We start from the raw sequence: 25,519 nt of genomic DNA, 5'->3' as shown, positions 1-25,519 counted from the left end.
GAATCGGCATGAGTGCCAGGCTCAGGCCTACAAAACTCCACCTCCGGCGAGGTGTCCAGTCCACTGGCATCATGCAGTGACAGCCTCAGGTCATCAAATTGGCTATGGCCCGAGAGAAGCTCATCTGGCACCGTATCCGGAACCAAGCCCTCATCAGAGGTCTCATCAACCTCTCCAGTTGAGAGCGGTGAGAGGAAGACCCCTGGGGACCAAAGCTATGCCTGATCTTAGCCAGAGCCTTTCCAGGGGCTACCCTCATACCACGGGGCCCCTCCGACACCATCGCCTCGAAAGGCGTTGAGGGCGCCGAACGAATCGGCTTCGAGAGAATCATCGTCGACGTCAGCCGCAGCGCCGCCAGCATCGGCAGTGTCGACACAGGCCTCGAAGCCAGAGCTCCGAGCGTGTCCTTCGATGACCTAGACGCCGAGAGCGTCGACGACCCCCTCGGAGGCGCAGCCTCGAGAGAGGCCATCGACGACCTCGGCGCCACAGGCGTCGACGTATTCCTTGAAGACTGCACAAGATCACGCGGTCTCGAGCACGTCGAGGACCGCGACCTGGAAAGGGCATAGACAGAAATGTTACCGTGGTCCGAGCGGGACCTCTCCCGCAAACCGTGCCGACCACTCGAGCCCGAAGGCGTGCGAGCGGCGTCTCTCGACCGATCACGACCGGCCCCACTCGGAGGCGTGGACGGACCGGTGCCCTGCGATTCGAGAATCGCTAACATCTTCTTCCCGAAGGAAGTCCATTCCTCCGGTGTCGCTTGCATGGTGGGATTAGCGACCCGGAAGAGGACAGGCAAGGCATCCGATGCCGGCGCTTCCGGGAATGCCTCGAAGAGGCAGAGGAGTGACGAGACAGACTCCTGGAAGGAGACCCACTGGACCTCCGACGATGACGCGGAGAGTCGCCTCTCGAATCATCCGTCGAAAGCCCCGCAGACCTAGACTTCCGGGGCTTAGACACCCCACCTTCCGACAACTTCTTGCGCTCCCGCAGTGCCTTGGCCGTGAGTGACTGGCAGTCGACACAGTCGTCCGTGTCATGGGCCTCCCCAAGGCACCAGAGGCAGGCGTCGTGCGAGTCCATTACCGACATCTTGGACCCACAGTCCCCGCATTTTTTGAAGGCCGGACGCGGGGTTGAAGACGAGGTAGACATCGTCACGAGCAGGCTTTTACACAAAACCGAACAGGTTCAAAGAACAGAGAAGATTACAACAGAAACTCCAAAGAGTCGAGGCGTACCGAGATTCACGAAGCGAACACGTTCGCGGAAAAAACAGAACTGAGGCTACGGGCGTCGTGCGTCCTACTTATCACATCGGGTGATGTCGGCCGTCGGAGGAGGTCCTCGGGGACGGTGCAACAACGCAGATCCTGAAAATGTTCCGAAGCAACACAGCAGTGGTGATTACTGTCATAGATATGGAATACGTCGGAGGACCCAATCCCCTTGAAAAGAAGACTCGCCATTGTCGCAGCCGGACCCCAAGCAACCGTGCTACAGAGGGGTGTGGGTCATGAGCCAGTAGCAGAAGTAAGAACGTCGGGAAGTGGAAGCTGACGCAAACGTGACTTTGGAGCCAGTGAGTGAAGCTCCATACTCTCAAAACACAAGAATTACCTTGCTGGTAACTATAGCCCGTTGGATTCACATATGCGTAGAAGTTGGAGCGAGTGAAGTTGTTCGCAGCCTTGGGAAGTCTCCAATAACAAAAGGGAATGTATATTACGCATTGTTCAGCACAAGTTTAAGTGCCCGCTTAAGAAGAAAATCTTTCTTTTCCCATTGTTGTCCTTACAACCATTACCGGGACATTGCATGTCTCCTATTAAGGGTGAGAACATTATCGGTAATTGCTTAAAAAGTAGCAATTGACTTTCCCAAAGTCTTGCAAGAATATTTCACTTCACAGAAAGGTTGCATACGAGAAACTGTTTCCCGGTCCTTGTTCAAGTAGAACGTTGCCTGAATAAAAGGGAACGCAAGTTTGTAAGCTGAAGTTTATCATCAGAGAAATCGTGCATACCTAAATTAGTTTCAGAAGTGAAAACTGTGTCTTGTAACATTCAGAACAAATACTTAAGCCTTGTAGAAGTGGTTGAAATCCAGAGCAGAACAAGCATTACCGAAGCCAGTGGATAGTTCCTTCATAAAGTGAAACCAGCCCAATTAGATCTGAACTCCGATGCTCTGAAGTCGTTGAAGCCGATATAAACCCAGAGTCCTCTGATACAAGGGTGACAATGTTATCCAAGGCTGGAAGAGTGAGAATACAGCTTTGGGGTAACTACTGGATATCAGAAGGTGTGCTTTAAACTGGGGAAGGGAGATGGGGGCTTGTTAATAATGCATCAATTATCTGTGAAGGTGAGATTGCTGACCAGTCCTCCTCAACCCGCCCCCCACCTTCCACTGATGGGCTGATCCTTTCTGCTTCCCTGGGGGGGGGGGGGGGCGGAGGGGGCAACGTGAGTGTCTGGCCCCATTTTGCCACCCCTGGGAAGCTTAAAGGACCACCAGGAAATTGATTTTACAGGTGCAGGGACCCCCCCCCCCCCCCCAAGGTCAAACTGCCCCCCACCCCAACAAAAGCCACAAAAGGTGGCACAATGTTGTTGTTTTGCCTTCTTTAGGGGTAGATGGGTGCTGTTTTGCACCCATTTGCCCCCAAGGAAGGCAAAACAACACTCCACTACATGGTTAGTGGCACACTTGAGGGCATCAGGGGGCTGGCCCAGTCCCTGGGACCAGCCCTCTCAGGAATCCCCGCACAGAGGGGCACATCCTTTCTGCTTCCCGGGGGAGGGGAGGGGAAAAATTGAGGGTCTGGCCAAATGTGTCCACCTCTGGGAAGCAGAAAGGAGCCCTAGACCACCAGCAACGCCGGCCATCCTGGATCTCAGGCCAAGTCACGTTACAGCGTTTCCCTCTGGGGAGGGATGGGGACCCTCCTGTCCTCCCGGAAGCCACTGCTGTATTTGGGGACGGTCAACCAACATGTAGGACGTGAGCCCAAGGCCCGGGATATCAACACAACCTTTCTGGAGTTGTGGATGGGCGGAGTTACAGCTTTTCTCTCTGGTGAGAGATTGGCACACTGCCGGGGCTCCCTGGTGGGGAAAAGCTGTACAGGATGGTCGTGGGTGATGTCTCCGGCCTTGGGCACCTGTCTCCCATGTGGGTCGACCATCCCCAAGTTCAGCGGTGGTCCCAGTGAGCCCCGGCAGGGTCCCCATCTGGTTCCCAGAGGGATACAATGTAAGGCAGGCCAGCCAAAGCTCACGGACAGCCGAGGCTGCTGCCTCCGGGTTTGGGCGCGTGTCTCCCTTGTTGGGAGACACCCCCAAGTTCAGCAGCAGACCTAGGGTGCCCCGGCATGGTCCCCATCCCTCCCTGGAGGCAAAACATGTAACGCAGGCCAGCCAGAACTCCAGGATGGTCGGGGTGATACAACCGGCCTTGAGCACCTGTCCTGTGGCGGTCCCAGTGAGCCCTGGCAAGGTACCAATCTGCAACTCAGCCTAGCCACAGCTCCAGGATGGTTGGGGTCATGAACCCTGCCTTGGGCTCCTGTCTCCCTTGTTGGTTGACCATCCCCAAGTTCAGCAGCAGTCCCCGTCAATCCCCAGCATGGTCCCAGTCCCTTCCCAGAGGGAGAAGCTGTAATTCACCCCAGCCAGAGCTCTAGGATGGTTGGGGTGATGGACCCGGCCTTAGGTGCCTGCCTCCCTTGTTGGGCGACTGTCGCCAAGTTCTGTGGCGGTACCAGTGAGCCCTGGAAAGGTGCCCATAACTCCCTGGAGGAAAAACCTGCAACTCAGACCAGCCAGAGCTCCTGGATGGTCATGGGTGATGTCCCTGGCCTTTGGTTCCCGTCTTCTTTGTTGGTCGACCGTCCCCAACTTTAGCGGTGGAGCCAGGGAGCCCGGCAGGTTGCCCATCCCTTCCCAGAGGCAAAAGCTGTAACGCAGGTCAGCCAGATTGCCGGGACAGCCAGGGTGGCTGCCTCTGGCTTGGGTGCCTGTCTCCCATGTTGGGCAACTGTCCCCAAGTCCAGCGGCAGTCCCAGTGACCCCCGGCAGGGTGCTCATCCCTTCCCAGAGGGACATGTTGTAACGAGCCCAGCCAGAGCCCCAGGATGGTCGGGGCTGCTGCCCCTGACTTTGGACACCCGTCTCCCATGTGGGTCGACTGTCTCAAAGACCAGCAGCAGTCCCAGGGAGCCCCGGCAGGGTGATTGTCCTTTACCGGAGGGAAAAGCTGTACTGCAGCCCAGACAGAGCAATAGGGTGGTCAGGGGTGATGGCACCCGTCTCCCTTGATGGTCGACCGTACCAAAGATCAGCGGCAGTCCCAGGGAGGCCCCAGCAGGGACCCCATCCCTTTCCAGAAAGAAAAGCTGTAATGCAGGACAGCCAGAGCTCCGGGACGGCCGGGGTGCTGCCCCGAGCTTGGGCTCTTGTCTCCCATAGGCAACCATCCCCAAGTCCAGCGGCAGTCCCAGTGATCCCTGGCAGGGTCCCCCTCCCTCCCTGGAGGGAAAACCTGCAACGCAGGCCAGTCAGACCTGCAGGATGGTTGGGTGTGAAGTTCCCGGTCTTTGGCACACGTCTTCCACGTAGGGCGACCATCCCCAAATCCAGTGGTGGTCCCAGTGAGCCCGGCAGGGTCCCTGTCCCTTCCAAAAGGGAAAGGCTGTAACGCAGCCCAGCCAGAGCTCTAGAATGGTCGTGGGTGCCGACCCCAGCATTGGGCACCTGTCTCCCTTGTTGGTCAACCGTCCCCAAGTTCAGCGGCGGTAGCAAGGAGCCCTAGAAGTGTGCCAATGCCTCCCGGAGAGAGCTCCAGGACAGTCAGGGCTGCTGACCCTGGTTTTGGGCACCCGTCTCCCTTGTTGGTCGACCGTCCTCAAGTTCTGCAGTGGTCCCAGGGTGCACCAGCAGAGTCCCCATCCCTCCTCGGAGGGAAGAGCTGCAGCACAGCCTAGCCAGACCTCCAGGTTAGTCCGGGGTAATGGCCTTAGCCGCCTTTCTCCCGTGTTGGTCGACCGTCCCAAAGTTCTGCAGCGGTCCCAGGGTGCCCCAGCTAGGAGATTTTCCCCTAGATCCTAGACTAGCTAAGGAATTCCCTGGTAGAGTAGGCTTAGTTAGGTTTTATATGCATGTTTTCTTTGAAATAAAATGTCAAATACTAAGAAAACTACAAGCAGTTGTCCACCTTGCATTGCTGACCCCATCTATTGCATCATGAACTTACAATTCCGAATTTAAACATCAACGCAAAATCTTTCAGGTCTCATCTGCACACCAAGGTATTGGACCTGAATATAGTAAATTATTTTTATTTCACAAATGCAATACTCATTGGAAAACCGACACTGTAGACACCAGGCCAAATGACATTCTTCTAAAATAAAGAGCCCCATTGGGAGTTATAAAGGCTGTCAAGTGTTTTGTAGAAGAATGCAGTTCGATCTGGTTAAAAGGTGATGCCAGATTGAAAGTGCTGAAATATTCAGCATCACACGTCAATCTTACAAACTCGGATATTGGAAAGAGGGAGTTTGCAACTCGCCACATTCATGTTCAATTCTCCTAGTTTGGCACAGAGAGATAGAACACATTCTGTGACTTGCACCGGGCCAAGAATGCTCTTCAAGAGTATTTGCATTTTGCTTTATACAGCTTATCTCATGGAAATGCTCCTCAACATTGGCACTACCGTTATGGCATCATTTGTAAGTTTGATTTGATGGTGCAAACCTTTTAGTTGATGAAAAGATGAGGAAATACAGGGACTTATCACTAATCATTGTTACTTATGCTGGGCCATTGCGGTTCAACGCTATGCTAAGTTCTCTTATCTTCCAATAAGCCAAAACGCCTTTTGGTCACAAACACTGATGCACTCACTTTCCTTTAAACTGAATTTCCCAGCAATTTTGGAGAACACAAATTGGGTTGCAAGCCAATTTGTACTGCGTTTATATTTTAAAATGACACTGAATTACAGCAAGAGCCAAATTAAACATTTAGATCTGAATATTTACATAAGAGGATGAACTTCTTCGAAGTAGAATCTTCCCAAAAAAAAATGATACAAACAGAATCTTTCATGCAGACAGTGAAGATTAAAGAATATCCTAAGGCGTGAGCATATTGGAGCCTAAAGAAACTGCAGTACAAAAGAAGAACAGGATAGGTAAGGCAGCTGTTAAAATTAATAAATGCTTTGTAGAAAGAGAATCAAATCGGAGAACATCACAAAGTTAAAAAACAAGGTGGCCAGGATAAAGAGGTAATTTACAGATGGTGAACACAAAACAACGATCATGATCATTGTGGACACAAAGAGGCCTCTTTGGAACTCGGGGAATGACGGGAACGCGTAGAGCAGTTCAAAGTCCCAAGACTTCAAAGCATCTGCCAGAGGTCACTGCTGGGGAAATTCCCTGGAGGAGAACCTCCCGCACTTCCTGTTCACACTGTAAGCACAGAAGTTCCCCTGAGGGGACCCCCAACAGGAGACCACCTCCTCTGGAATTTCCCGATCGAGCTCCCACTCCAGGGAACGGGAAGACTTGTCTGCTCAGGGCATCTGCCAACACGTTCTCCTTGCCGGCCAGATGAGCAGCCGTCAGAGACGGGGCGTTCTCCAGAGCCCAGAACCACAATTACATTGCTTCTCTTCACAGATGTAATCAGTCCAGACCACTTTGCTTATTGGAGGTAGTAGTGCTTGGCCACTGTTATGTCCGTCAAGACCAGCACAGTTTTGCTTCGTACATATGGGAGGAAAGTGACTAAAGTCTGCCTGATCGCGCTCAACTCTAGCAAATTGATGTGCGTCCAGCACTGCAGTGGAGACCAAAGGTCACTTAACAATAGATCTTGGAGGCGAGTGCCTCAGCTTTCCATGATTAGAGTCAGCTGTGGCTTGGTTTGTCGAAACAACGCACCCCTCAGAAGGATGTCCCTCTGGACACCACTAAAACCTAAACAAGATCGGAGATACCTCCCTGAAACTGCAACCACTGGCAACTGAGCAGCTCCTGGAGAGAGCTCATGCGTAGCCATGCTTCCGGCACTACCAGTATGCAAGAGTTCATAAGACCTTGAGCTGAAGGTGTCTTTGATGTCTATTGTGCTTCCCTTCTTGGAGCAGGGATCCATAGAAGGTTCTGCATGTGCTTGTCTCCTGCCAAGTACCAGGGAAGAGTGATTCAGGGTTCCTTCTCACACACATCCCCCAGAAGCATCATCCACTATCTCTGAAGTACCCGGCCCCACAAGTTAAGCCTCTGGATGAGAACAATGCTGGGGACCTCTTTACAATACATGTATATGAGCAACTTACAATACCCCAACAGAGATGAAATAGTCATTTGCAAACGTGTTTACAAGTAAATCTGAAATGGGATATGCATGGAGTTTTCAAAACATACACAACTGTGCAGAAGGTATATTCATGACATGATCCTAATGACAAGGGGCAAAGATTCAAGCTGCAAAAAGCCACTCACCACCTCAATGCTATACATACACACAACACACCATTTCTTACTCGCCAAGAGTCCAATAGCACTAGCAAATAGCTAGTGTCAAGTGCAAACCAGGGTCTTCTGGGCTACAAACAGGGGTAAAATAGTGCTCAGCTCTTGGAAACTTCACACCCTGCACCCTACAACACATTCATATTGTAGCTCTGTTTCTAGAGCTTAGAAAAACTAAACCGAAGCAATCCTCCCATGTTACGTATAGCAACGATAATGGCTGGACACAAGCACTTGCAAGGGAGTCTTCTTGCTCCTCCACCCAAGTAAACTTACAAGGAAATGTTAACTCTACTAGGTTTAGTATTACGGCTGAGACAAAGAAACCCAGTGCATATGGAAAAACAAGGGCCACTAATCCCAAGTAGAGATGAATACTGGATGATAAACTGTAAAATCCCAAATAGCATAACAATTTAGTTTAACAAGAACCAGAGGTGCAAGTATCAAATTACGAGTGCCAAGTATGTGTTGTCTACATGTTACAACATAACAACGATGGACTGATTACACAAACTAAAACTAAAAACTGAATAAAGGTCCGGTTTGTACATCCTCACCTGTGTTTCTAGTAACTATTTTGTTGAACGTATTTTAATAGAACACCAAGACACAAGCATCGGAACAGGCACAGAATAGGGTACTGTATTTTATCTCTGGAATGTATAGGAATGACCATTAGCACACTAAACCCTATTCGCTTACCATCCTGTAGGACAAGAATGGGATCAAGCACATTTTATATCCTTTCAGGTAGCTATTTCCTATCTCACCTTTTCCAAAGTTTGAAATTAATAAAAGATCCAGGTCGTTTTTTGTACAATAATAATATTTTCCCTGTATTTGATGTGATCCAACTGAAAGACTTCAGACAAAACTAAAAGATAACAGTTCTTGACCCATGTGGCAATGCGGAGAAATGAAGACCAAGGACCAAACACCTATCAGAATTAGGGAAGGATTCTGACCAAAATAAAAAGAAAACCGTAATCAAGCAGTGTCATGGAAGGGATAGCTCAAAACCTGGTTCTCCATGTGCTACCCCTGCATCTCAAGGAGATAAACCCCTTTAGCCATTAACATACCTAAAGCTAACCACATCTCAGCCTCAACACAAGGCCAATGGCGTTCAGTGAAAAAGCGAATCATGTACAAAACACTATCCCTTAAGTGTTTAGCCAACTTAACCCGTAATTAACTAAACTTCAAGTTCTCAAAAAACCTATCTGATAGACCCACCAGAATCGCCCCAATGAACCAACTCGTGATACCAAGATTTAAACTTGAAAAATCTGGCTGCAAAAGCGTTCCCGTTCTAGCCGCCAAACTGTGGAATACTCTGCTGTCTAACATCAGAACAGAGACAGTATACTGGACTTTACGTACAAAGATAAAAACCTGGCTAGTCGCACAAGAACAATCTCAGCCCTAGAGTCAGATCACACCCGTCAGGGCTCCGCTCCATGACTTCTTTTAACTCACTCACTGATAACTGAACCGACTACTGTACCTTTTGTTCGAACTGTTGCAACTCTCATCACCACAGTAGACTCTGCCTCAAATCTCATCAACATTGAAACGTGTACTGTATTACCAACATGCTTAAGCAATCTTGTATTATACCACTTTGTCCGTAGCCACATGACAATTGCAAATGTGATTTCAATTACCTGACAAACTGTAATGGTAATAACATGTATATCAACTGTAACCTGTACATTTATTGCACTCAAATGTAACATGAAAAATGTAACGAAATGTACCTGTATCTCAACTGTTACTTTTAAAAAACTTTGCATTCTCAACTGTAACATGTAAGTGTGCGCCAGATACCTTTGGGTGTGGAGCGCCATACAAATACATAAACAAAGGTTTTAAACCTATTCTTAAAGGTCTGTGTCCCTCCTGGGACATACTAACAATGTTCAAAGGAGACGGGCAACTGAAGATTCAAACCTATTGAAGTCCTTTAGCCTTCAAACTAACCATAAACTTCAACAAAAGAGCTCTCAAAGTTTGGATAATAAAACTAAAGAGTTTGTAAACCTATCCTATCCTTTCAAAGTACTTCCCTATTGTATCCAGACAACCAAAATCAGGTGCATTCAGATATCAATCTCTACCGGGTGTACTCCCAGTTGGCCTCTCATCACAACTTAACTTCTCGCTCGTAACACATATTCTCATTCTCCTGGTTCTGAACTTAACCCACTGTCTCAGGTTTGCTCAGCGGTTTTTCTTTCGCAGCATCAACCTCAACTTTTAATATACAGAGTGGCCCCATATCTCTTCATGGCCTCGGAACCTCTTGGGATTTTACTCGTGTCACCCTGATTTCAAGTTCCAGTCAGAGTTCTTTCATGACATTCCAGGACCTTTAGAACCCTCTGGATCCCTAGGGTTCTCAGGCCTTCCATCGATCTCCAATTTCGTCAGAGGTTTTTTTTAGGCTCTTCTAAGATCTTTGGTTCACTGGCGATTCATTTTTAATCTCTGTGCTTCCCGGGTCACTACCCAAATGCGACACTTTTAGCAAACATTAGTATTTCTCGTACCCTCATTCTGGGTCTATTTCAGACAGACAATATTCTCATACTCTTATCAGGGGTTCCTATTCTTCACAGATGCATTCCACTTGACATCTGGTTTGGTGGGTTTCATCCCCCGACCACCGCTTCACTCCTTGCCGCCCCGCTCCTCCACCCACCACATACACGCACAAAAACACATACATGTTACTTTCACACACAGCTGTGGCACGTCCACTCTGTCTCGCTGTGCCTGTAAGCCCCTGATATGATATGATATATTAAATGATATGGCATTTTTAACGCACCTATGCACACACGTTTCAAGGCATGACGAGGCAAGACAGAGACAATGATCTCACTAGGCCAACTGACATTGAGATCGTGCAAGTGCAGGGGAGGTGGAAAGTGCTAGAGGTAAGGGGAGGAGGCAGTGCTGTACATGGGATCTAAACAATAACAAGAAGTGCGGCCAGAAGGTCAGCAGGTGCAAGGGTAAATGCAAACAGCAGGTGTCAAAAAGTGCCGGAAAGGGGGCTCTAGGGTTAAAGATACAGACCCAAGTGCAAGGGTTGCAAGGAGGCATTGCGCGTGTGCAACTGGGCAGTGAGGGACCTGGGCCCGAAATCAGAGGGCAACCAGATGACCAGTGCAATATCAGACAGGAAATCAGCAGGGGAGAGGAAGAGCGAAGGCAGAAGCAAAGAGGAAGGTCTTGAGGTGCTTCCGGAACCACAGATCATTCTCCTCAGGTTTCAGAGAGGCAGGGAGGCTGTTCCAGAGGGATGCCCCAGCCAAAGAAAGTGATCTACCACCAACTTGTTGCTTGGAGAAGCGATTGACCCGGAGGTAGTTGGAGGTGGAGGAGCGAAGAGCTTGAGTAGGAAGGTATTTACAAAGAGAGGGTTGGAGTATTGAGGACCCAGGCCCCAGAAGGTCTTGTGGACAATGCAGTGGGTCTTGGACTTAATCCTTCCATCCACTGGGAGCCAACGCAGAGATTTCAGTGCTGGAGAGATACGATACCTGGGCTTGAAGCCAAGTACAAGTCTTGCAGTCCTGTTCTGGATGAGTTGCAGAGGGCGGAGAATAGAAGCAGGCAGATTTAGAAAGAGGCTGTTGCTGTAGTCCAGCCTAGAGAGAAACAGAGCTCTAAAGACAGTGAGCTTCCGGGGGAAGGAGAAGAAAGGAAGAATACCTCCGAGGGGGTGCAGTTGGTAGTGTGCGTTCTTAGAGACGTCAGAGATGTGAGGAGAAAAGGAGAGTCTTGAGTCGAAGAGGACCCCGAGGCTATTAGCTTAACAGGTGGGAGCAGGAAGAGGGCCAAGGGAATGCAGGCCAGAAAGTGACATGAAAGGAGGGTGCAGGGGTGCCGATTAGGAGACTCTCCATCTTACTGGCATTAAGGCAGAGATCGTTGGCGGCACACCACTCCTGGATAGCAGACAGACAGTCCGGGATGAGAGAAGGAGAAGAGGTGGCAGAGGGGAGCCTGAAAACGAGCTGAGGGTCATCTGCATAGCACTGAAAGTTGGAGCAGAGAGCGGCAATGTGGTGGGCAAGAGTTGCCAGGTGTTGGTTGAACAGCCAGGGAGAGAGGTTAAACCCCTGGGAAATACCATAGGTAGAGAGTGATATAGAGCAAAGGAAGGACCCAGGTTGGACCTGGGAGAGTCGATCAGAGTGGAAAGAGGACAGCCAAGCCAGGGCCCGATCAATGATAACCATCACGGAGACGATTGAGCAAGATGGCATGGTTGACTGTGTCGAAGGCAGAGATCTCGAGTAAGAGGAGGACAGAGGGGAGATTAGAATGAAGGTTAGAGAGCAGGTCTTCACGGATGTTCAGGAGAGAGGTTTCTGTGCTTCTGGCTGCTCTGAAGCCAGACTGATGGTCATGGAGACAACCAACAGATTCAGTGTAAAGATTAAGCTGGGAGATGGCCAGCTTTTCCAGGGGTTTTCCCAGGAAAAGAGTGATGAGATGGGCGATAGTTAGCCAGGCAGGATAGGTCGGCTGAGGGTTTCTTGAGAAGAGGGTGCACAAGAGAATGCTTCGGGGGGAGGCTCCAGTGGTGAAGCTGCAGTTGCATATGTCAGCCAGGGCAGGAGCAAGGGTGTCAATGTGTGCGTCGGAGGGGCTGACAGTTCGATTTAGAAAGACCGGTGTGTTCGGTCACAGAGCAGTTTCTAAATCAATCTTTTTTGTAAAATATCTTTATAAAAAAGGATTGTTCGACTTATTACCGTCATTACATGCTGTGGCTTGTTTTGCATATCCTGATTGGTTCCACCTACAATGTTGGGTCATATGAAATGCAACATTTGTGTTTCTCTTTTGGCGCTGGTTACATCTTAAGTGTGATTCAGATTGTTTAAGGGTCAACTCTGAGCCTTTAAGCAGGGCCCAGGCCAAATTCACCTTTTTTGGGCCTACAAATGTGTGTACACGCAGCGCTGTGGTGTTCTGCGGTATTCAGTGCGCTGGGGAAAAGCAGGGTTTGCTGCTTCACTCACCTGCCAGCTGCCTGTCCTGTGCAGTGCTTGAAAGGTACAGTGTGTTCTTAATGTTCTCATGGATTCAAGCAATAATGCACAAGGGCCTTTAACGAGAGCCCAGGTGCCGTTACCACCCGACCCGGCCCGCCAGAGAGGGTATTATTGCTATTAGCACCCTGGGTAATACTTTTGCAAGATGGCTGCCATAGAGTTGGAGGAGGTGCTCCAAGCCATTCCGGCGCAGAAAAAAAGGTAAGTGGGGCTGGGAGGGACAGGGAATTAAATGTTAAGAGATGGGAGCGAGGGGGGAGAAAATCCTGGGTGCTAAATTTATTAGCACCCAGGATGGGGAAGCAGCCATCAGGTTGTTCGGAACACAGGCTCAGCTCAGTAGATTCAGCCCACGATCCGAGCAACCCGATTGGTTGCTCCCCCATCCTGGGTGCTAACGATTCCCTTCCACACTCTGCAAACTCCCGCAGTTGGCTTTGCTTTTGGTAATCTGCAGTGTTAAAATGTAACAGTTAGATTTCGCTTTACATCAACTGCCTTGCATAAGAGGCTCTTAATATTTGCACCTTATACTTTAGAAAGCATTCCCCTCATTATTCATGTCATTCGATTCGGGCTATTCGAAGACAAACTGGAATTGCAGTACCGAACCTTATCAGACAAAGACAGATCCTTATGCCTTAACGAAATACGGAGTCTCTAAAAGGAGGGCAAGCCTTGAGAATCCCGCTCCATCCACCATGTACGAAGCACATCGGGTAGTGTTCAAACCAACATGGTCCCATGTGGCTCAATCTCATATTGAAGGGTGGAGAGTTTCTTAAACACTGCACCCAAGTGCTGGGAAGGAAATTAACCTATCACACCCCCCTAGGTGCTTTAGGGTGAGGGGAATCCCATGAAGAAACCTGTGATGTGCCAGGGTGGAGTGGGGCGTTCTAATAGACTCTGTATGGACATAATATTGTCAACTGTAGATGTTTAAACTTAGTGTGCGCATATAAGCAGGCACCATTTTGTAGCTATAGCAGAAAGATTGGGCCTGCATGGCAGCGCATTAGACACAGGCCGCAAACCCGATGAAGAAACCTGAATAAGCCAAAGCACTGACGAGAGAGAGACCTGCGCTGTTGATTTTGGCAAAAACCCTCTTTTGTTCTACAACTGTTGCTAATATGTTTTATCCCGAGAAAAGCAAAGCCATGCAACGGTGCTAGGCGCCTCACTGTACATGTTACCCCAACCAGGCCAGAGCAATCATCCAAACCCCACCCAGCCAACTACAAGTTATAGTCCATACAAATGTCTTCAGTTCCAAGACCCCTGAATTCCAAGATACCAGCTGACACCATGCCCATCGACCATAAAGCAGACAACCATAAGAGATAAACGAACGGTCATCCTATCTGTACTTTACAATGGCATGATTTGTAATGCAAGGTGAGGGGAGGGATACATTAAAGTTCAAAAGCGAGGGTGAAGCTTTGGATGCCGGACGCCACAACCTGGATGAGTGAAATGTGTGACCTCGAGCCTCCCCCAATACCAGTCCATGATCATGCCAGGTACCCCGTGTTAAAAAAGAGTAGCACATTTAATTGTATTTTCGACCTTTCACCGATGTGCCCAGCTGACCCCACGTGATGGAAGACGGACGGACAGGGCTTGGGCCAATGGCCTGGCATCCCCCATGGAGTAGGCGACCATGCATAGGGTCGCACCAACCAGCCATGTAGGTTTTTACTATATATATATTGAGGACGCAGTGCCCCTTTTTAAACTCTTGCTTGCACCTTTTTTGCTCAGAACGTTCGTGAACAGAAGTTCTTTGCTGGCACACCTATTTTTTGTAGAATTAAAACTTTATCCTTGCAAGAATCTCTTGACCTTTTTTCCACGAGACGGTTGTATTTTTTCTGGTGTGAGCGTTTAGGGGCGTGCCTTCACAAGCATTGGCTGTGAACACCGTTTCATGTTTGTTTTTAAGGTCCTTTTATTTGCGTGCACGTGATCAAATATTAGATGTTTAGCAGGGGAGTATGGCTTAAATAGATCTACATTTTAGAGGGCAAAAGTTGCCTATTACAGCATTATAAAACTGTTAAAACACAAACATACAATGATACTAAGATAGTCAAATTATGCAAAACTTAGAAATAAAATGAATTCCTTCCAGTGGCAGGACACCTCCACACCTGATTGACAGGTAGCACTGTCCCCCAGGTCCTTTATATTGACGGGGTACCTTTCTGCATGGGGCATGTTCCCCGCTACACCATTTTTTAAAATTGTTTTGTTTGTCGCAGTGCTCTTGGGCCCCGAAACAAACATAGTAGCTAATAATGGGAGCCGACTGACCGCCCTGCTGTCATCATTATGCCAGCACCATAGACACACTGCCTAAGCGGAGCGGAGAGGAGAGGAGACCTCTTCCGTCAGTCAGTGTGTACACATTGAGAAGGCTGACAATGTTAACACGCCGATTGACAGGACAGGAGAGGCCGCCTTTCCTCTCAGGAAGCGTGTCTGAGTTCAGAGAGGAGGGGAGGGGAGGGCCATCCGTTTCTCCCTGGACAGTACAGGCGCTTGTGTGGATGCATGAAGGCAAGGTAAGTGTATTTTTTTATTTATTGTGTATAAGCATAGACATACATAAATGTGCATAATTTATCTCCGCCCACCTCACTAAAAGGACAAAATGCACTGTGAATAAATTGGGGACAATTCCATTAGAATTAGAAACAGTTCCTTTTTATTTGCATTTGTGGAACAGTGCTTAATAGCATAGATCACTGTACTTGCCCCAATAGAGGTGACAATTATATGTGATTTGCGAGTGGATTGAAAGAGAAGCACTTTATCTTATTTGCATCACTAAGTTAAAGTGTGCACTGCTTTGTACTTTTGAGTTATATTTTAATAAGTAATTAGAAGTGATGGGAAAGCACCGAGTGCCCTGTGATCTTGGCCAAAACTGTTCTGGGAATGTGGGTATACTAGCAGTGACTTTGACAAATTTCAGTGATGGGGCAAACAATTATATGGACTATTAATCTAATTGTACAAACTTGTATATCAGTGCATGATTTATTTTCATAATTTAGCTTTTTTTTGTTCAACCCAGACACCCGAAAAACTTGCGCTGCGCTCCAAAGATCTTAAATCTTTTTTTTTTTTTTTTGGAGCTGTTGACAGCTATGCACTTCTGGGCTGCGAAATCTGCCAACTTTAGGAGATCATGACGGTCAAAGCTTTCACTGGCAGAAACAGATTGCAGTAAAGCCATTGTATAGAGATGAAAGGTTTGCCTTACGTGTAAAAGGATCATCACTTTAATAAGTGAGGTCTATTTTTCTCAGTCTGCCCTGCTCGCTGGTTTTCTGACACGTTTGCGACCTCAAGGTTTTGTTACAGTCACAGGTCAGTTGGCAGTTCTGGTTATTACCTGGGTAAACTGTACGACATTGAATGTAGGCCAGTCTGTCCACATAACACTTAACTTTGCTTAACACCCTTGATGCAGTTACTGTGGATCAACGGTAAAGCAAACGTGACGGGTGTTGTCACTGGCCCACATCCAATGCAGGCTGGTCTAGCCAGGTGGATATACTTTCTGTCTGTGGCAATGCATTTTTTTACTGGATGGGCGTCCTTATATACTAATACTAGCATATATTGGTGCAATATGCAGGAGCGTGTATGGGTCCAGCCAGCATGAAGATATTTTTTATACTAGAATAGGTTCTGAACAAAGGTATAATGAAAATACATTGTAAAATGGTCTTGGGCACTGTTGGTAACTTGCATCGATTGTTTTTTTTCATGTATCATACAAAATTGATTGCACATTGTGTGGCTTTTTAACCAATTTTTCACAATGCTGTAAAATGCAGCATTTTCACCCATTATTTAAAACAATGTCACGTTGGAGGGTGGGAGGGAGAACCCCCCCCCCCCAAGCCCCTGAACCCGCCCAATTTGGTTTCAGGCTCCCTCGCTGCACTTCAGCGATCAGGCACATACATTTTTATAAAACAAAAGTAATTGCAAAGAGAACGTAAGGATTAGAATTTATAAAATATCAGCTTCGTGAGAGCCTATCAAGAATTGAAGGAATAATTTGGAAACCAGTTTTGTGTATACTGAATTCCTTACCAATGTCCTTGTTGAGAGCAGCATTGAGACCGTCATCCCTCAAGACTCTCGTCTAGTGCAAAAAGTTACAACTGTTAAAATCTTCATTAACAACCCCAAAAAGTCCTTGATCTGAGATATAAAAGCTTACATTCAGCACCAGAGGCAATCTCCCTTGCTACCCCAAAAAAAAAAAAAATCTTCTTAACTTTAAGCTCCTGGGCTGTGGTGGCTGACTTTCTTGCTCAGGCATCTTCAAAAAACATGGGGTTCCAAAAGTAACACTTCGAGCAGTGACCCTAAATAAAAAGAATAGGAATAACAAATGTGTCTTTCTGGAATTCTATACAATTGCTAGACTCATTCAAGGTTTGTTTCAGGCACACTTCAGTGGGTGAGTCACTGATTTAGTCTTTTCTTAAACACCTCAACCCACCCTTTCATTCTTCTGAGGTCGCTAAATGAGTACCAAAACAGGTTGGGTGATATTGTATGTATATATTTTCTATATGAAGCGCTTAAGCGCTTTAATAACACATTATCATTAGGCCTTGGACATCTGCTTGTATGTATTCACAGTAATTTGGTATTAACGATACATAAGGTGATCCATTCCATTCTTGTATGAAATGTATATAACATTATAGTGATATCATAACCATATTTTCTGTAGTGTATTCAAGAACAATGCTATGTGATGCCACGTCTTGTTTTGTCAAGGGGTGAAAGGTTGTGTTCCATCACTTCTCGTGATGTCACTTTAGGATGGGGTCAAATGTCATCACTTCCTGTTATGTCATCAGAGGTCATGGTTCATGTGAAGTCACTTCCGCTAACCCAGGCATTTTGGTGAAATGACATCTCTGTTAAGAGGTGGTGCACGTTGTGACAAAGGGTCTCACCTTTTTAAGTGAAACTTGTTCAAATAAAAAAGGAATTGCTGGATAATACAAATCGGACTACAAAGTAATTTAACCATGATTGGGCGATGCCAGCATGCACCTCATTTAAGGATTTTGCACTGATAGATCATAAAATAGAAGTACTGTCATTCTTTTTTTTTAAATGTAATGATTGTGCTTTGGTTTTTACATAAAACCTTACCTTTAATAGCTTCATTACAGTAAGAAAATCAAAAAAACAAACAATTGCAATACATTTAAAAAAAAAAAGAGACAAAACAATTCCTAACAATTATGAATAAGAAATTGACCTTAGGTATTCTGTTAGATAAAGTTTATCACACTAAAACCAGCAATAGTAAAGATGTATGATAACTAATAGAAACATGTGTTATAAGTGGACAAAGGAGGTGGATATGGCAAGGGAAACGTACACACGTGTTGGGAAGGAGAGAGGGACTTCCCACCCCCTAGGACCTAGGGGATACCGAAAGAGAAATAAATGTTAAGAGAGTACATCCAGGGAGGAGGGGGTGCACATAGAGGAGGGTGCACAACCATCCTAGAGCACGCATAGCAAGCTGTACAGTAGATACAGGTGTGAACGCCATCTTGGCAAGCGGCAGCCATCTTAGAATTTAGGCCCAAGTGCAGCGACCAGCATTGTGTGTGTTAGTTATTAGACCCCTTGCGTGAGCATGAACACTACCTCCCGCCCCCAACCCCAGCCAGGTTTCAGAGATCCACAAACATCCTCCATTGCGTTACAGGCCTTAGCATCCTGTGAAGAATGCACCTTGCAAGGCCATCAGAAGGGGGCAGAGTGCCTCTTGGCAGTACCATCCCAGGGAACAGATAGCAAGGCCTGCCTGCCCCCAAATGATCCCCACATGAGAAATACAGCTTTGCCATACTTTCATCCCATGACCCCGCATGCCAGAGCACCATCCAAACCCAGACCACCGACCATAAAACTTTGACACCCCTCGATCGATCACCAAGATCAGAAGGCAAGGCTATCGTGCCTTCAGAAATGGGTGAGGTGATTTGTGCAGCGAGGTGCAGGGTAGCATCAGAATTATAGCCTAAAACTACGATGAAAGACCTTGGTAGTTGCTGATCTGTCTGGGGCGAGTGGAGCATGCGAGTTAGTGACACCTCGGATGCCCTCCCCCTCTGAGCCCACCCTTATATCTACCAGGTGCATTGTTACAACAATAGTCAGAGTCGCTAATTAATTTTTAGGTCCGCTCACAGCGGATGACGTGCCCAGCAGCACCCATGTGAACGGAGATGGACAGATGAAGACTGACCAAAGGCCTGGCATCCCATATATATGTATAGGGATCCTCCAATCCAATACAATTACATCATTAGTGACGTTATTTGTGCTGATAATGTACCGAACATGCTCAGAACGTTCGGCGTCAGCAGAGTCCTTTGCTGATGCGTCTCCATTTTGTAGAAATAAATACTGTTATCTTGCACGCTTATCTTGTGCCTTTTTCCTTAGCAGACTGTATTTTTTCTGGTGCGAGCATGCAGGGGCGTGGCTTCAATAATTACACAGTGTCTACTGTGTCAAACAACATGCACTCAGGAACTAAGTTACATGTACACTAAAACCCAGGATGTGCAAATAGAGTGTGATAAGAATACAAATATATGAAAAGGGATGTGGGCTAACCACTGCGCCTAATAATTACAAAGAAAGTCGGCAAACTCCTCACCCACAATTGCTGTTACAGGTACTGTCAGTGCCAAGTCCACATAGGAGACAAGCAATGACAGGATCACTGAACTAACACCCTTAATGGGATTGCATATGGTAAAACACAACCACGAGGACGCAAAACGCCACCTGGAATGTCAGTGAAGCCCACGAACCCTGCTGATCAACCATGGAACCAGAAAGGCTATAAGAGCAAGGGGAGGATGCACAGGACCCCTGACGGGTAGGAATAGTGCTTACAGAATAGTGAGGAAAACAGATACAACAGCACGCTACACCCATCAATCAATATGGAACATAGAAGTGCAAGGGAAAACCAGGAACAGACGAGAGAAAGTAAAGGAAGAGGTGCAGGGAATTACAAGTGTAAATCCCCCCCCCCACCCACCCAGGGAAGGAAAGGAAAAGGGTACAAAATAGAAAATCTCTCAATGAGGGGCACCTAAAGATTCATACAAACACTGCAGAATGGGCAAAGTCAAAGGAATAAAAACACAAACAGGGTTAAAGGAATACACTTGAAAGTGCTGACTGCAAAACAGTGGAAGACAGAAAGTGAATCCAGGAAGTAGAAAATACTACTAAACACACTAATTTTGAAATCCAGGCATCCAGGAACAAGAAATAAAAAACAGGAAACTATACACTAAGCATATGAACCAAGAGACCAGTCACAGACTCAAACACTGCAACAACGAAAGCAAACTGAGGAGGATTTCAAAGCTGGCTAACAAGCATGCGCCTCAGGTGTGTGGTTTGCTAGCACCTGCCTGCCACAGGTGCTGCTTATCCTCCACACAACCTTGTCCTGCAAAGGTGGAGATGAAGTAGTGGCCAGGCATTCTGTGAAGCATCGTCTTTTGATTAAAGCAGCATATTGGCTGTCAAAAACCTGGAATGGATCCTGAAGGGATGTGACATGGAAAATGTGGATTAAGAACTCCCAGATCACCACAGCACTGTCTAATAAGGTTCGGAAGGAAATTCCCATAGGGAATAAACCCCAAATCAGGCCCCCAAGTGGCAGAACGAGAGCGACTCGTGACAACACGTTTCCAAAAGCCATCCATAATTAACCTATCAGTAAATCCTACAAAATAATTTAAGTGCAGATGACTTAAAGTTTAAGCACCAATGCAGTCTGTAAAAAGAGGTGGTTTGAAAGAATCTATAAATCTCGACTATTTACATTTCCCCGATCAACAAAGTGTTAAATCTAAATCTCAAAAAGGTGTTACGATACATTGGAGACAGGAATTGTAATAAGTGCAGGGGAGGGAGCACAATCGTGTGTGCTCCACATTCAACAAATAAAGACTATTTGAGAATCTGTTGATTGGCAATCCAATCAAATTCCCAAAGTTTCTCCTTTACCTTGATTTAACAATGCATTAGCAAATCTGTGGTTAAATTACGTAAGATTACAGTAGATTATCTAGCTAAAGCATTTCACGGTTTCCTAAGAATCACTCAGTTTCGAATATAGAATCTTTCACAGGAAGAAGGCTTTTCCTAAACGGAGAGCATATTCCATAGAACACAGAACTTGAGAGAATTAAAGCCCAATTCGTATCGAATGATGGATATCGGTAAAGAATTTGGTACAGACAAAGCCTTTCTCCAAAGGAGGCCCTCTAATCGTGAGCGATGGGGCCAATCAACCAACTGCCATAATTTGGGCGGAAAAAGTAATGCTGGGTACTATTTTCCCTTTATAATATTTAATTAAAAGGTCAAAAGAAATAGCGACAGAATCTGAAAAGCAACCTACATAAATTGTGAGGCAAATAGTAATATCTTTTTTTTTATTTTTTTTTAAACAGAGCATATAGTACAAAGCGGTTTAGTTTATAAAAAATATGGGAACCTAAGTATCTAAAATGATCACATTTGTCTAAACTCTTCCCCTGAAAAGACCATTTAAAGGGAACAAGCTTTTTAGAAATGTAAAAGTGTCAAATGTTATTCATGTTAGCATTTAACACCAGCTCATTAAACCCCAGATAATTCTGGAAAGAACAAAGTGCTCTCTGGAGAACCATAGGCGTGTGATCAAACAGTAAGATGTCATCAGCATACGCGATCCACTGGATGTGCTGGTTCCCTAAATTAGGAGGGAACGTTCTAGAGTGGGTGAATGCTGAACTCAGGTAGGAGAACATTACAAAGACAGGGAGCCAATACACATGCCTGTCTAAGGGAATCCTATTAGAGTCCTGGGATTATCCAATCTGACTACCATTGCATAGAGTTGGATGATAACAAGTAGACCCTCTGGAAGGCCCCAAGCTGCCAAGTCTAGTTCTATTTACATAGTTGAATACTGCCGACAGATCAATAGTAGCTACGAATAAATAGCGCCACACTTCAACAAGCTCTGTTTTGAAGAGCTCAGTTTTGAAGGCAAGCCATGGGTGAATGCATCCATTAAGCTGTGTGCAAGCACAGAATTTGCTACTGGAATCCAGCAAATACATTGGGCGGTAATTCCCAAGAGATTTCCTCTTTAAAATATAGGAACAACTTGGGCTTCAGGCTAGGAAGCTGGAAAAGATCTAGAAGGTAAAATATTTCTTAAAAGAGTACATAGCCCAAGGAGTTGGACTGGCGTTCATCACAGTTAGGAATACCATCAGGGCATGGAGCCCTTGAATTTTTGGACTTAATAATCAAGCATTCTATGAGCTCTTTGCCAAAGGAAAGGGACCACGTAGTTGAAGATGGACATTTGAAAGGCTTCAATATCCCTAGAGGGACCATATAGAGCGGTAAAATGGAGGCACCAAAGTGCCTCTGAAATGGGGTTAATCTGAGAGGACTACTGGGGTGCTGGTTCAAAGTTGGTAAGTGAACAGAATTTAGCTGGACAATTGGAGGAAACGGACTTGGATGGACTATCACGGTTGTACAGAAATTATCTGTGCCTTTTAAACCAATTCTTATACTGTTTACAGTGCCTTACTGTAGCAATATGGACGGGATCAGCTTTACAAAAGGTAATACGAAGCCCAAGAAAAGAGGGCAACATGCGCTTTTCAGTAGCAATAGTGTCATAACAATGTAGTCTCTTAAAATTAGTTATTTTTAAGTTATTTGCAGTTCAGACAAGGAGAGGGCCAATAGACCCTTAGTAAAAAAGTGGAATTGCTGAGGGTAAACATAATCGCGGATTGAGGTTATTATCACATTGGCAAATGGACATTTAACTTTGGATATTGTAAATTTTAACATTTTTCTTAAGCAGATTTTCAGAGTAGATTATGCATGGTTCTCCTCTGATTCTACTTAAATTTGATGCAGAGCCTCAAAGAGGTGAGCCCCATACTAGGCTTAACCAGGGATAAAAGGCAAGGTCGATTCTGTGATGGACTATCAGATTCCATTAAACATGAGCTAATTGACTGTGTGAGGGTAAGGGATCCGGCTAGCAAGCACTTCAGTAGTAGTAAGAGCTGTATAACTCCCTTGTCAAGTGGATCTTTTTAGAATAGATTTTTAACTTCTGATCAATTACATTTGAAAATGTGTAGGACTCTTACAGATATACAATTGCTGTAGAAGGAAAATAGTGAATGTATAAGAGCATATAACCAATTTGAGAGACGGATCATGTGGAATATCATGTAATCTATATGTAATCTGCTTTGATTCATGTATTGTTGAAAGTTTGTATCAGTAACTGTTAAACTTTTAGATTTTCTTGTAACCGTCTACGTAAAGAAATGGCAAAAGGTTTAAATCATATCGTAAAAATAGATATATATGCATGCACAACAATTCACCAAGATCTGCAGTACATTAGAAAGATGCACTTTTCCTCCCATTTCCGCACCCTGAATTCTGACAAAACCGAAGTCTTATTCTTCCCTGCTAATACTCCCACACTCACTTCCTCCCTCCATGCTCTTTCCCTTCCTCCCAGCTCCCCATCTCCGCCTTCGCCCGTAACCTTGGTCTCCATTTCGACTCTAACCTCTCCTTAACTCACCACATCTCTCTCACCTCCCGTGCCCGTCGCTCCCACCTTTATAACATTCACAAAATGCACCCCTTCCCAACCTTTCACGCCACTAAACTCCTAATATCTTCTCTAATCTTCTCTTGACTATTCTACTGCTCAGCTCTCCTCTTTGGCCTCCCTTCCTCACATCTAGCCCCCCTTAAATCCATCTACCATTCTGCCATCTGCTCTCTCGGTCTTCTCTCTCTTCACGACTCCATTTCCTCTTCATTCTCCTCCCTGGGCTGGCGCTCCTTTCATTCTCATCTCAAATTCAAATTCCTCTGTCTTGTCTTCAAATCTCTCTATGGTCACTCCTCCCCACCTTTCCTCCCTACTCTTATTCTACTCTCCCTCTCACCCGCTCCGTTCGGCTGACCACTTCCTACTCACTGTCCCACCTGCACCTTGTGCACCTTCCCGTTTCTTTTCCTTCCAGCTTCTTGCTCCACTCCACTGGAACTCTCTTCCTCTCGTTAGCTGCTCCATTACCTCATACTCTCCCTTACGCACTTCTCTAAAATCCTACCTACTCCAATGTCCTACCTGACAGTTCTCGTCTTCTGACTAATGTCCTATTCAGCACATGTATATTCTGGCAGTCTCATAGCAAATTGTTCTGTATATTGTTATCTGTTATTTGATTCATCAGTTATATTAACTTGCATGTATTGTAATGTAATGTTTTTCCTGTTTCATGTAAAGTGCTGTGGCTAAAAGCGCTATATAAAATTCAATAAATACAAATACACATAAATAAAACGTGACAAGCTGAGTTTAAATATACCAAAACTAAGTAAAGGTGCTCATTTTAAAATATTTTATGGGAGTAGTGGCTGTGAGAGCATGTCACAAATAAAATTATATGATTGTACTGTACAATTAGAGTGTACTGTAAAATCGCCATGTACTTACAGGCCTCCTTCCAAGAAATTACAGACATTCTCATCCCTCTTGGATACCAGGTGAAATGTTTCCCTTATTATTTGTTGCTGTGTATCTTCCGTCTGTAAAAATAAAAATAAATAGTTATAGTAACAGACAAAAGTTCATGTTTAAAAGATTAATTTGCTGTTAGCCAAAAAACATGATATGGTCGAGTAGTCGGGCATGATGCATGTAGTTCAGGTACATCGCAACTGTGCAACTAGTCCCACTGTGTGAGAAACATTTTATTTATCTAAAGAAAGGATTTCCCATTTTAAGAGAAGCATATTAAATCTGGGAACCTGGTAGCAGGCACCCCCAAACATGAAAATAGTTAAAATGCTTTCATAATGCCCAAGCCCACTACTTTATGCTGCCTAGACAGCAACCTGCACCTGAGACGAGGTCCACTCGTCGCTAAACGTGAGCCAGACCACTACATTACGATACCTGCTAAAAGTGACCACACCGAGAATTGACCACACCTAGATGTGACCCTACGATCATGCGAAGAGCTACTAATCAATGACTATCACCTCCCTCCTAGCACGCTGCATAGGTGCCATATAGTCACCCTCAACACAATTTCTAAACACTGCATTATTATGCAGGACCAAGACCGCTCAAAACCTACTATTAGCTTAGCCGACCTGTGCCAACATGGCAATCCAAAGCACAAACTCACTCTGACCCTAAGTATGGCAATTAGCCTCCCAGATTCGCACACCATTCGTCCCACTCGCTTTTTGCCACCTGTACACATTACCAGCTCCCCTGCCCCCACGGCTTTCAGCTAACCAAAGTATAAGTCATGCCTCAGTCAATTCAGGCCCTTGGCCATCCAGAGCACCACACTCAATCCTACGCCCAATGGCCCTAGCCAACCATGCCCACTTACCACATGCAACCGCAGAATCTACAGCCCTACCACCATCTCTTCATTCACATGGAGAAAAGCACACCCCCAACTCCAGAACCCCACACCCCTCTACCAGGAGATTTCACCAACCACCTCTCCTAGCTACCCATCACAACCTGAAGGTCTCCACCCTGGATTCAATCCCCAGCAAATTGAAGCAGATACATTCAACTCCCTTAGCATTACTCATACCTGTGCATCCGTCACCACCAAGAACACCCCACATCCACATATATCTGTGTCGCCGTCAAGCAACCCAACCTCCCAAGACACCGCCGAACCAGAAGTATCCATACTAAAAG

The 25,519-nt window shown here is 46.1% G+C and overlaps 1 protein-coding gene across 2 annotated transcripts in view; it reads right to left on the bottom strand.

Moving 5' to 3' along the window:
* Positions 1–25,519, bottom strand: part of AP3S1 (adaptor related protein complex 3 subunit sigma 1) — a 223,113-nt gene that overhangs the window by 159,024 nt on the left and 38,570 nt on the right. For both annotated transcript variants that reach the window (XM_069625534.1, XM_069625535.1), the window contains exon 2: positions 24,287–24,378. In XM_069625534.1, coding sequence (XP_069481635.1) covers positions 24,287–24,378 — 92 coding nt within the window. The remainder of the gene's footprint in view (positions 1–24,286; positions 24,379–25,519) is intronic.

Source organism: Ambystoma mexicanum, chromosome 6p, assembly GCF_040938575.1.
Source record: "Ambystoma mexicanum isolate Mex_15411 chromosome 6p, UKY_AmexF1_1, whole genome shotgun sequence".
NCBI classification, from domain to species: domain Eukaryota; kingdom Metazoa; phylum Chordata; class Amphibia; order Caudata; family Ambystomatidae; genus Ambystoma; species Ambystoma mexicanum.
The sequence above is the reverse complement of the archived record's forward strand: the minus strand, read 5'-3'. Positions and strand labels throughout refer to the sequence as shown.